Genomic DNA, 12,783 nt, shown 5'->3' on the forward strand with positions numbered 1-12,783 from the left:
AGATTGGAATGGTCTACCAAGTCAAATGATCTTTAAAAAGATTAATGATATTAAATATAGTGGGTTAATTAAATATAAAAACTGATAGCACTGGCACTGAGGCGATAAAAAATTAAAAAAATTAAAAATCTATCAGAGAGCATTAGAGATGTTCAGTGGCTTATTTCTGTTAACAGACTTCCTGTTGTTTTGTGGAGTTGTTATGTAACAGCACGAGAATGTTGCATGATTTATTATAATGAAGATGAAACACAGCAACACCTCTTGATGGACTGTTACAGTCTGGTCTGGTCTGCAAGGTCTTGGACTGGTATTTAACCTACACTATAACTCTGTCATGTATTGTCTGCTGGAAGAAAAAAGGCCTTCCAAATAAAAAGAACTGTTCCAACTGATCATCAGTATGGTGTGTGTCAAACTGTGGAAAACCAGATGTGCCATGGTCAAACAGACTGTGATTGACAGCGATATGGTCATTAAACACAGCTTGCTGACCTTAGAAGGAGGAGAACTTTCGATAAAAATCAAAACTTCCCTTGGCACACGCTGGATCTTTGATTTGAGGAGGAGGTTCCAGACTGACCTGAAGTCACTGAACCCTCTGCACTTTATTCTTTGTATTTGTGATTTGTGCCCTATGTATGCGTTTTTGTTTTGTAAATTGTGAACCTGTTAAAAATTAATAAAGCCTTTTTAAAAAAGCAAAAAAAAAAAAAAAGGAAAGAAAGAGAGATTCATGTTTTCTTTCCAATGACTGCGGCAGACACAGCAGCCCTCCTGCTCATTCACAAGGTATAATTTAGCACTCTGGCATTCCAAACACAAAGTGTGGATGCATTCCCAAGCAGAACGCTGAATTATCTTTGTTTGCACACACAGGCACACAAGACACGTGGGTGCAAGCGCAGACACACACAAACACACACACACAAACGCAGCATGCACAAAACAATTTCACTGCCGCACTCAGGAGAGGCTCTGCCAGGACCGCAAACAGAAGGAAAGACGAATGCATCTGAACGCACTGCTAGATTAATGCCCGTCGCAATTCCCTGCTGTCCCCCCCTGCTCCTTCACATTTCTAATTTAAAGCTCCCGTGGACAAACAGCCCAAGCAGAACCTGACCGCTACTTCCTTCCTACCTCTCTGGCCCATAACATCAAACTATAGAGCCTCATCTTAAAATCTGACAGGCAAATTACTAAAATTTCTATTAACATTGTCTGTTTCTTTAATTAAGTAAGTAAGTAAAATTTATTTTGTATAGCGCTTTCGCATGATGCTACAAAGAAATACACAGAAATAAAGAAATACACAATGTGTAATAAAAATACACAGTAAAAAACATAGAAACATAAAATGCCAACTTCTTACAGGTTACTCAAACGCCTGTATAACCAGGTGTGTTTTTGGCTGCTTTTTAAATGAATAAACAGAAACAGGAGACCTTAAAAGGTGCAGGCAGAGCATCACAGCAGCCTCAAAAGCTTGATCACCACTGCCTCAAAAGGTGGGTGCGTGGGACAGAGAGCAAGTTTTGCATGCTAGACCTAAGACCACTTGCTTAAAGTTATGGTGAACACATTGCTTTGCTTCCACTACATCTGATGATTGGCGGTTCAAGAGGGCAAAAACAACTTTCTAGAAACACTATAAAAATGCAGCATTTCACCCTTCACTGGCTGCTGTCCTCATGCTTATTTATACTTCAGCATGAGATTAGAAAAAAAGCCTCTCTGTGCTCAATGAACCTGAAGGTACAGGAAGCACTGGATGTGAATATGATAATGAGGATATGTTGTGATAATTGTCATAATTACTGTGATAATGATGATGATCTTGATGATGATGATGACAAAGATTAGAGTGATTAATGCCATTTGGTGGGGAGTTCACTCCTTACTACGGCTGTAGTGCCGAACTACACTTGAGCGACGGGGTCTGAGAGGTTCATAGTGTCCTGCCTCCTCTCTCCAGCCACCACAAATGAAAAGATGTTTTCAGGCAGACAGCATCTTGTTAACAGCACTGTCTAGTGTAACAATGGTGTGGGTTGGAGACTATCCATCCTGATAACACGAACGGCTGATCTTTCATTTTGCTCAGATCATGTCTCCATTTGGTAAATTGGACTTGATGTACAGGATGTTTTTTTGCAGCTGGCACGAATGTTTGACTACATTTTGACTTCAACCAGACTTACATTACAGATGTGTAGACTTCAGACTTTAAAGAATAACGTAAATAGACTTAAATAGAAAAACTCTCATTTAAGATAAGATGAACTTTGTTGTTTCTTGACATCTTTGTGACATGGATTTTTACTTGAACTGTATCATATAAAACACTTGTATTGAGTGTATTTATTTATATCTGACACTGCCCGACAGCTTGGTGTTTGGTTTCTCCATGAAGTAAAAAGTGTACCTTCTTCTGAACCCTTTGTCATTTCCAGTTTCAATTTCACTTTCAGGCAAAACAATGGCTGCCAACTGAAACACGGGGCCACAATGACGCACTGGAAAAACTGAAGCATCAAAGTTGGCACAGCTACTAGGTTAGGTTTTTGTGACTTTGAGATGCTACAAAAAAAAAAAAACCCTTTGGCTTGAAAAGTGATGCTGTCATCAATAAAAAAAAGGAAAAGCAGCAAGATCTGCAGTCTGATTTAGACTTGGCATGCTGCAATGTTAAACTCCATACACAATTAAAAACTGTAAATAAAGTTCAAATTGTAGCTGTTCTGTTATTGATATTTGAGAGTTTATGTATCTATATTTGAGATTTGAGAAATATTGGCCATAGTTCAAGTTTCATGGTTCCCTTAAATTAGTCTTTCAATAATTTGGATCAATATACAATATGTACTGAGTGGGATATTTCACAGTTTAAATCATCTCTCTCTGGTGGACTTAACTATGCAGAGAGAGACTGTTTCTTGCCTCAAACAAATCTATGGCATTTCTGTACTGACATAATATCAGCCGAAGCCAATATATCTGTCAAAAGCTATTACCAGCCAATATACTATAAGATGGTTAGGGCTCAAGTTAAAGATAGGTCAAATGACCTTCAGCATATCATACCATATATTTGTACTTGCTTATATCTTGGAACTTTTTTTTTTTTTTGGACCAAATATATTTTTGTTCCAAACCAACACTGGCAATAATATTCAACTTTACTGTAATATGTGACATGTTTTAGCTCATCAGTCCCTACTTACATGGGACTTCACTAAAAATACTTGAAACTTGCTTATGATGTATTAAACTGTGATCCTGCCTCTGCAAGTTAGCATGTCATTAGTGAATGCTAACTGTATAGCAGCTGGCGCTTGACATACCCAGAGGAACTGCTTCAGTGGTGTGTCCTGCTCGCTACCGTAATGGTGAGTGAATCTGAAGCATTTCCACCTCCCTTAGGGGAACCTGCCCCATTTAGAGGGAGTTATAGACTAGAGAGCTCATTATTCATCATAGCTGGATTGAACCAGCCCCATATGTAGTCTGAATCTGAACATGCAGCAATGCAAAATCTCTTCACAGAATCACATCGGTGTTCTGAAGGGTAGAAAAATGAGATTGTGAAGAAGGGCTCTGCATATTGCACAATCATCAAGCGTACCAGCTAATCATTCTTTGATTCATCATGTGCCATATCAGCACCTGCTTGAAGTTATTATATTGCTAGGTTGCTGAGAGCTCGTGATGTGATTGTAATATCTCTGACACACAGTGAATGTACTGAAGGAGAATGCATGTATTTATCTCAACATGATTTCTGTCATGTTTGGTTTAAGAGATCACAGTGGTGACAACAATAACATTCTCTCATTATTGTGATAGTATCCTGTGTATTCTGATACTGTTACTACCATGATACTGTAAAGTTTCCCTCCATAAAACAAACAATTTTAACATAGTGGAGCAGTTTATGAATAAACAAAAGGCAGGGATACAGTGCTGCAACACAGCTTGTCTTTGCATAGCTGGGAGACTGAGGATGCAGACAAAAGAGGCTTTAATCAATTAGCGAGAAACGTGTCTGGCAGGGTCCTGCATTTTCAGTCTCCCCACGTCTCGCCCTCCATATTTATTCCTTATTTAAAAGGGATGGTAAAAAGCACTGACCGCTTTAATATTTGATGCCTTTTTTCTTGCTCCCTACTTTTAGTTGAGTGAGGTGGGTTTTTCAAATGCTGATGTTGATTTTGAGTGGTAGAGTAAGGCGACATGGTGATGTGTGTGTTCCTTTTCTCTCCCAAGAAATATTTGGGGTTTCATGCACTGTCTTTTCTTAGACAGCAAGCTGACAAGGGGAAAGAGCTGGAGAGAGAAAAGAGAGAAGGTCTGGGTGGAACTGAACTCCTGCCACCAAGTAAAGTTTTATTCTGTGTGATAATTTCCACAGAGTTCTGCTGGGTTACATGTCAGCTCTACTTGTCAGTTTCTGATAGCTCTGACTAAATTGCCCCAGCTTGACCCAGCTTCTCTCATTGTTTTCTTTCTGCTTACATAGCAGGCTATAGCAGACTATTAACTGTATATGTCTTTTTCACCTCATCATACAACTGGGTAATATATATTAGTGTGGTAAATGCAATACATTTACCCACACAGTAACAGTTAATTAAAGCATAAAAAATAGAGATTGAAGCATCTTGGTTTCATGTATTTGTCTAAGCCAGTATAGCCAGTCTTTGACAACAGCTGGAAGTTGTTCATATTTGTCATATACAGTATGTTTGCACTCTATTTACCCATAGTAATATTGTCATTCTGTTTCTCCATCGTGTTATTTTACTATAATTGTTTGTCTACTCTGTACATCCAACATCTTTTACAACTCTGTCCATCATCAAAGAGGAATCCTTCCCCTGTTGCTTTTCCTGAGGTCTCTTCTGTTATTTACATTTAAAGGGTTTTTTGGGGGTTATTTGAAATGTGTTTAAGAATTGTGGATGTCTTATTTTGCAAAAAATGCGAAGCCCTTTGAGGCAAATTTGTGATTTTGGGCTTTACAAATAAAATTAACTTGACAAGAGCCCAAGGCAGCCAGTGAGTGTAAATAAGTAAAATCGTGTGGGGTTTTTTTCCAACTTGATCCACTGGAATTCTTGATGGTGCCGATAGCCTGTATCAATGTTCATAAGACAAAGTCAAATACTGACTGATAAATCAGTCCAAACCAATAATTGACAAGTCGGCATCTACTCTCTACCATCCAATTTGCACATCCCCTCTCCTCCCCTTCCTTCTTCCCCATCATCATCACTCGCTCTGGCAGTCTGTATTGTCAGAGGGAAGCTAATGCTGATATCCAGACCCTTTTTGTTTTGAAGGGCCTCTTCCTTGATTATCACAGTGAAGGAAAAAATACAGTGTTTCAACATATTATTGCCGTTTGTCCATGTGTAGCACTATGGAAATCAGCATGAGTCACCAAAACATATCGAAGACTTTTACAGCCAAGTTTTGTTTTTTTGTCACTTAGATCATACCATAGATGGAGCTTTTTGATAATCCAGCCACTATACACAGGAGCTTTGTGTTGTAGCCCAAAAACCTCAACAACTTTCAAACCGATGTCTGCGTTTGAAGAGTGCCCTTGCAGAAATATAATAATTTGCCAGGGGCTGGTTAGTTTCTGTGATCTAGCAAAGATGCATTTTATGTGCATCCATCCGTTTCCCATACCCTTTCATCCTGTTCAGCATGCACTGGGTGAGAGGTGGGAGACACCACGTATAGACGATAAACACATTCACATTAAGAGTCAAGAGTCATGTACAGGAAACCACAGAACCTAGAGGGAACCAATGCAGACTTGGTGACAACATGCAAACTCTTATGAGCAAAATGCTGCTGATTAATAATTTAATAGCCTTTCCATCTTTTCATTCATCCATCCATCTATGCAGCCATAGTGCCATCTGAAATAGGTTGTGGTGGGAATACCTTATGGGGCTCGTCTGTATTTGAGAAATATCTGGACTTACGTTTCAGAGAGGTTGAAGACCTTCTGGGAATCCCCACTCTCAATGCGGTATGTGATCGGGTCGTTTTCTCTGTCTGTGGCCTGGAGGGAGCAAAAAAAATAAATAAAAAAACAGGGCTTGAAGGTCACCTTGTACCATTAAAGTTGAAAGCTAAGAGATAAAACAATTGAGCAACAATGAGTGAAAGTGAGCATATTGTATGCTGAAGAGTGAAATTTGAGAAAAAAGGAAAAAATGTGTTAATTGTGTTAACTGAAATTACATTATACCTAAACTTACCTAATTTTTAATTATTTTATTAAACTTTTTATTTGGTCCTTATTTTAACAGTGTTTCAAAATGCAGATAAACATAGATAAATGATAAAGAATTATTATGCCTACCCTTTAAACCTCAAATACAAAACAATAGTCTCAAAATACAAATTCAAACATTTCATTCACCACTAAGTTTTATATTTGTTTTTTTAATGTACAAAGTGTACTAAACATTTTTAATTCCCTGTCACAGTTATTCCATAAATTAAACCCTTTAGCAGTTACACATCTATTATTTATATTTGTCCTAGCCCTTGTTTGTTTTTTAAACATAAATATTCCCCTAAGTCCATACTGCCTCTCTAATGTTTTATAGACAGTCAAGAAGTAAGTTATTTTCTACTTTGTACATTTTTTGTGCAGTTTTACAGTCAACCAGATTACTGACTTTTAAAGCATGAGAGTTAATAAATAGTGTGCTGGTTGGTTCATAATTATCCCTTTGATGTATAATTCTTGTAGCTCTCTTCTGTAGTATGAAAATTGGTTTTATGTTGGTTTTATATGCATTTCCCCATATCTCCACACAGGTATGGGGATATCTTTAGTTTTATACAATAATGCAATGAATTTTCACATTTTTAATTTAACATGATTTATGTGTGGTTTGCAACAGAGTTTACGATCTATTATCACTCCGAAGAATTTGTTCTCATACACTCTCTCAATTTTATCAACATTGATCATGATTTTAATAGAGCTGATGTTACAATTACCAAACACAATGGATTTAGTTTTATTTAAATTTAATGATCATTTATTAATGTCAAGCCGTTTCTTTAAAGTTTTCATTTCTCTTTTGATTACTTCCAAAAGCTGTTTCATGTTTTTCCCAGAGCAAAATATATTGGTATCATCTGCAAATAATACAAACTTTAATAATAATTTGGACAACTTAATGATGTGCTAAATTTTTCATCAGGATAAAAACCATAGCATCATAATGAATACCTCATTTAATTCCACATTTTCTTACTTTAATGTGCCTTGCGTGAGTGTGTATGTATTTGTGGGTTAGTGACTCACCTGCAGATTGAGCAGAATAGCTCCTATCCTCATGGCCTCGCTGACTTCCAGGCTGTAGGTGAAGAGTGGGAAGCGTGGGGGGCTCTGATTGTTGGGTGGCAAAACCTCAATGTAGACTGTAGTGATGGAGCTCCTGGCAGAAGGAAAGGCATGCATCAGCCCACTGACTACATCACTTTCTCCTTGACAATCTGTTGAGCCATACTGAAGTGCCTTGTCTACAGCATGGTGAAAAAGGTTCATAATATACAGTATATATCCACATTCTCTTGTGCGGAGTTATGAAGGAGTGAAAAGAAAAAAATCAACAGGTTTTGAATTTGTTTTAAGTCGGATCTTTGTCTGAAATCAAAGAGGCCACCTATCACAGAGGCCACCGACTATAATTCCTTGTGCTTAGAACTGAGATCTGAAATTATTTGATTTTGCAGCGCATGAAAACCATTCTTTGCTTTTTATCATAAAAGAAAGAGGACACAACGTATGAAACATCTAGTCTCTACAGTGTTAGATTGATTGAACAAGACCATCTGTTGTTTGACTCAAAACAGCTTGTCACAAATGTTATTTTTCCACAATTCAACCCAGAGAGGACTTTCTATGTCATTCAGAAGCTAACTTGTGAAGAACCATAAGCATAAAAAAGTAATGAAATCCACATCACATTAATCATAATTAAATAATAAACTCTTCATTCTACCAATGCAGAAACCTTTTCATGTGCAAAGAAATCACAAATAAAAGGACAGATAGTGTGGGTGTGAGGTTGCTGTACCTTCTCTGAGTCTCTGGTGCATTGTCAGAGGCCTTGACAGTCAGTGCATAAGATCGCCCCACAGTTAAAGTGACACCAGGTGCCACAGTGATGCGTCCTGTGCGATTACTGATAATGAAATGTCCCTGGGTACCAGCCAGTATCTCATAGGTCACCAGACCATTCAGTCCCTCATCAGCATCGGCTGCATTTAACTGGGAGGGAGAGAAAGAGACATATTATAGAAATAATACCTTCATATTTTTATATTGTAATTGTTTAGCTATGTGTAAGCTGGCATGAGCCATTTGGCATTGTAGTAAGCTGGATTGTTACTTAGATATATCAATAAATTAGGTCTCTACTGGATTACTGTGTTGTAAATGGCAGCATTTACAAGGGGAATCTGGATATAGATGGAAATAGCATATCAGACAATAAGGAAGTGGCTGAACACTTGAATTCACCTTTTACTACAATTTCTAAAAAAATGGTTGATAAATTTCCACAGCTTTCAGGTATATATGGTGAAAAACACATAATAGATTTTTTTTTACACAAAAGGGAATCGAGCCTAACTCTAAGTTTTCTTCAAGGTTTCTGATGCTGTTGTTTTTGGAATGCCAAGTGAATTGAATCCTTTTCAGTCCTCCTGCAGCATTTCTTAGAGATGCTGCAGAAGTGATCACTCCTCTTATTGCTCATATAATATGTCTATTTAGTCAAGTAAAGTTCCAGATGAGCTAAAAATGGCAAGAGTAATACCACCACATAAAAAAGGAAGCAAATGTGCCCCAAGCAACTACAGACCAGTATCCATTCTAAGTGCTCTTTCAAAGATATTTGAAAGAATTATGCAGGAAGAGGAACCTAACAGATTATTCGAAGATTAATGGATGGAGGGAAATCTTGGTATGGCCAAGCGGGATTTGCAGAAAGCATTTGATACAGTAGATAAAAGCATTTTGTTAATGGAATTAAGAGTCATGGGTTTCAGAGGGCTGACCCTGAATTGGATCCAGTCATACCTATCAAGTTGTATTCAAATGATTAACATTAATGGGACCATTTAGGGAGTCAAGAATCATGGGATGTGGGGTGCCACAGAGTAGTATCCTGGGTCCTCTATTCTTTTTATTATATATAAATGACTTAAGAGCAACCGCCTCATGCAATCTTTTTTTTATATGCTAACGATTCTGTTTCATTGGTAGCATATAAAGATAAAACAGTGGTTGAGAACACTCAGTGAGGAACTTCAAAATGTAAGTAGATGGCTATCAGATAATAGATTATCCCTGCACTTTGGAAAAACTGAAGCCATTATTTTTGGTTCTAAAATAAAATGAGCAAGGTCACCAGGTTTTAAGGTCGAAGTTAAAGAGTTCCATATAAATGACAAAGACAATGTAATTAATCTTGGCTGCATTTCAGACAGGTTTTTATCAGGCCAAAATATTTCTTTAAAAACCTTCACCAAGATAAATCAAATAATTCAGTTTTTAACCATAAAACCAACTTTCTGGACAGCTCAATTCTTCACACACTAGCTAGAGCTCTAGTTCAAAGTGATTTTGATTACGCTACCGTCTCCTGGTACACCGGATTATCACAACACATCAAAAAAAACTACAAAAGGCTCAAAATAAATTGATAAGTGTTATATTTAAAGTCCATCCATGTACATATCTTCATTCTGCATATTTTAAAAAGCTTAACTGGTTGATGGTGGAAAAAAAACAACCATTTATATTAAGATGCTGCTCACCTACAAAGTTGTTAAAAATATGGTACAAAAGTACTTAATTATTTCTAGCTACTTTACAAGAGGTAGCTCGACAGACTTCATACCTTTTTGATTCAATAGTCTAATAGGCAAAAACACATTTCTCTACAGTGCAGCAGTACATTGGAATTATCTGCCCACAAATCTGAAATTGAGTGTTTCACTCGTTTAAACTGGCCTTAAAGAAATGGTTACAAAGTACCATGAAGCATATTCAATTTTAATTCTAACTTTTTATGACCAAGAAAACCTGAGCATGTTGACATGGCTACCCTGCTTGTTGTTGTTTTGCTTTTATCTTGTGGTGTGTTAAATGTTATACTAGAGGACCACAGTGGAAATAAGCCCTTGGGCTTTATTGTGTTTTCATCCTCAGTGATTTTTGGTGTATGTAATAACTGCAGTGCAGTGTTATATGTGCTTTTTAAATCATCAAATAAATTCATTCATTCATTCATTCAATCAGTAAATATTTCTCAAAAGGGGGTTGCAATTGACTGAAGTTGCCAACCTAGAATCCATTTTGGTCACCCATTATCATCTAATGGATACATGACCTGTGCTCCATGTATAGATAGGAACAAATAGTTGGCATTTAGCTGAAAGTATACATGCTGCAGATGTTACAATCTGCCAGACTTTTTCTAATGGCTGTAATATCCTCACTCCTAGTGATTGCAGTTTGGTGAGATTAATGATTGATAAAATTTTGATTGGATGGAATTAATTACATGCTATTTTTTAAATGAGACGGATTACAAAATCATGGAAAGACAGCTGCCGAATAATATTGTCTGGGAAGTAAGCAGAGTATATATATAAAGTTTTTCCTGCATGCTCTGTTGTCTGTATTAAGCAGCAACCATTCCCTTCAAACCAATTATTTAGGGCATCCTGCTGCTTGTAATTATGAGCCCTCATGCTGTAGTTGGCTTCATATCTTTAGGGCGCTGAAACTTTAATCCAAGCTACCCAGACATACAAGGAGGGTTGAATCGAGGGCAACTGGACTTGGTTGTAGCTACTGGAAGACATTTCACCTCTCATCCAAGGGACTTCTTCATTTCTAACTGACTGGTGGGGAGTCCCAGGTATTCACCCTCTGTGGAGTCATTATCAAGGTCATCCCCCACCTGTAATGCTGTCCTTTCACCCCTTCCCAAGAGACTTTACAACCATTCGCATTTGGCCTCATGTGACAACTCCAACGACTGTCGTTTACACTCAGCCTCAGGTGACTAACAACTCTAACAACTGTCATAACAACAGCTGGGAGCACTAACAAACCAACCTTGATAACAACCCCACAGTGGTTAAATACCTGGGACTCCCCGCCAGTCAGTTAGATATGAAGAAGCCCTTTGGATGAGAGGCGAAATGTCTTCATGTAGCTACAACTAAGTCCAGTTGGCCTCAATTCAACCCTCCTTGGATAACCATGACCTGGCTGACTGAGAATCTTTACAGACAAGCTCCCCAAACCTCTTTTTTCATGCTCCTAACGTTGGAGTAAAAGCTGTAGCATCAAATAAGCAGCAGCATCCTCTGGGGGCCTGTGGCTCTCATAAACGGCTTATAAAAATCAGTTAAGCGGTGATACCAGACACTTTGTGACCCCTGGCCTCATTTCAGGGAGGGCGAAACGGCTGGTTTTTAAGGCAGATTAAACTTGACCTTTTCAGTGCCTGACATTTTTTTCGGAGAGGCTGTGCTGAGAGGACAGATCAACTGAAAGATGAAAGATCATGGTCCGACTACCAAATGAGAGACAATGAAATGATGGAACTCTGGACATTAATAGGACATAGCATAATGGGTTTATGGATTTACATTTTGAAGACTGTGTGTGCATGCATATATGCCTGAGCATGTCCTTACACATGTCCTGTAGTTGTGCATGGATGCTTGCTTTTTGTTGGCATTAGCATGTTTACTGTATATGTGCATGTAGGACAGAAAAAATAAAACCATAACCTTTAAAGCCATTGTTCAAGTAAATAATGTGCATAATCCTAAAAACTAATTAAAGTAGAATAACATAAAGAAAACAAAATCCTGTGTTTAAACACTCGAATTCTTTTTATGCAAATGTAAAGATTGATAAATGGTCATCTTTAATGCCCATCAAATTGAATTCACTTCAGTCAAAAGAAAGCAGCTGATTTGCTGGGTAAAAGATTTCCTAGAACTGTGTACTGAAGATGGAGTGAAACATTCTCTCTGACTTGTCTGTCATGACTGCAGATGAGAGGAAGGGAACTGTTCCAGGGGTTTGCCTGTCAACACAATGCGCTGAATTGTTGTGGTTATTTGCTGTGAGCATGAAAGAACTTGTGTGTGAGAGAGATTCTGTGTGATGGGGACAAAGACGGAGGCGTAAAGCAGAGTGCCACAGTAAGACACCAAAAGAGAGGGAGAAAGGCAAGAGAACGATTGTTGAATTGATTACCTGTAGTACTGTCTCCCCTGGCTGCATGTCTGTGAAGACTTCAACGCTGTAGGAGACCTCTGTGAACGTGGGCGTATTGTCATTGGCATCAATGACCAAAATGTTGACAGTTACTGGGCTACTCTGCTGGACGCCATCTGATGCCACCATCTGTAAGCACAAGAAAGAGAGATACAATTGTGGCTTTAGAAACTGAAGACAAGAAAACAGTCCTTTAGTTGAAATAAATCACAGAGAACTGATGTTTCATTTAAGCTTATGCTTTCAAAATTGTTTTGCTTTGATTAGAGAATGTGTGAAACATCAACTTGTGTCTGCTACCTTTCTACTTCAGAAAGCCCACAATAAAGTCACTTACACTCTGCCTTTGCATACAGTATGTTCATTTTTCATTCCCTTAACATTAAAGAAGCCTTTAAAGAGAGGAGAAGAGAGAGCCTGTATGAAGC

At 37.9% G+C, this 12,783-nt stretch overlaps 1 protein-coding gene across 13 annotated transcripts in view; it reads right to left on the reverse strand.

Moving 5' to 3' along the window:
• The window catches only part of LOC121911392 (protocadherin-15-like), a 236,575-nt gene that overhangs the window by 77,167 nt on the left and 146,625 nt on the right, over positions 1-12,783 (reverse strand). For all 13 annotated transcript variants that reach the window (XR_006099846.1, XR_006099847.1, XM_042432816.1 and 10 more), the window contains 4 exons: positions 12,335-12,484; positions 8,121-8,314; positions 7,346-7,478; positions 6,003-6,082 (listed from right to left, as the gene is read on the reverse strand). Coding sequence is in view for 11 of the 13 variants with exons in the window: in XM_042432816.1 (XP_042288750.1) it covers positions 6,003-6,082; positions 7,346-7,478; positions 8,121-8,314; positions 12,335-12,484 (557 nt within the window). In the remaining 2 variants the exon portion in view is untranslated. The remainder of the gene's footprint in view (positions 1-6,002; positions 6,083-7,345; positions 7,479-8,120; positions 8,315-12,334; positions 12,485-12,783) is intronic.

The sequence above is a fragment of the Thunnus maccoyii genome, chromosome 14 (assembly GCF_910596095.1).
Source record: "Thunnus maccoyii chromosome 14, fThuMac1.1, whole genome shotgun sequence".
Lineage (NCBI taxonomy): Eukaryota > Metazoa > Chordata > Actinopteri > Scombriformes > Scombridae > Thunnus > Thunnus maccoyii.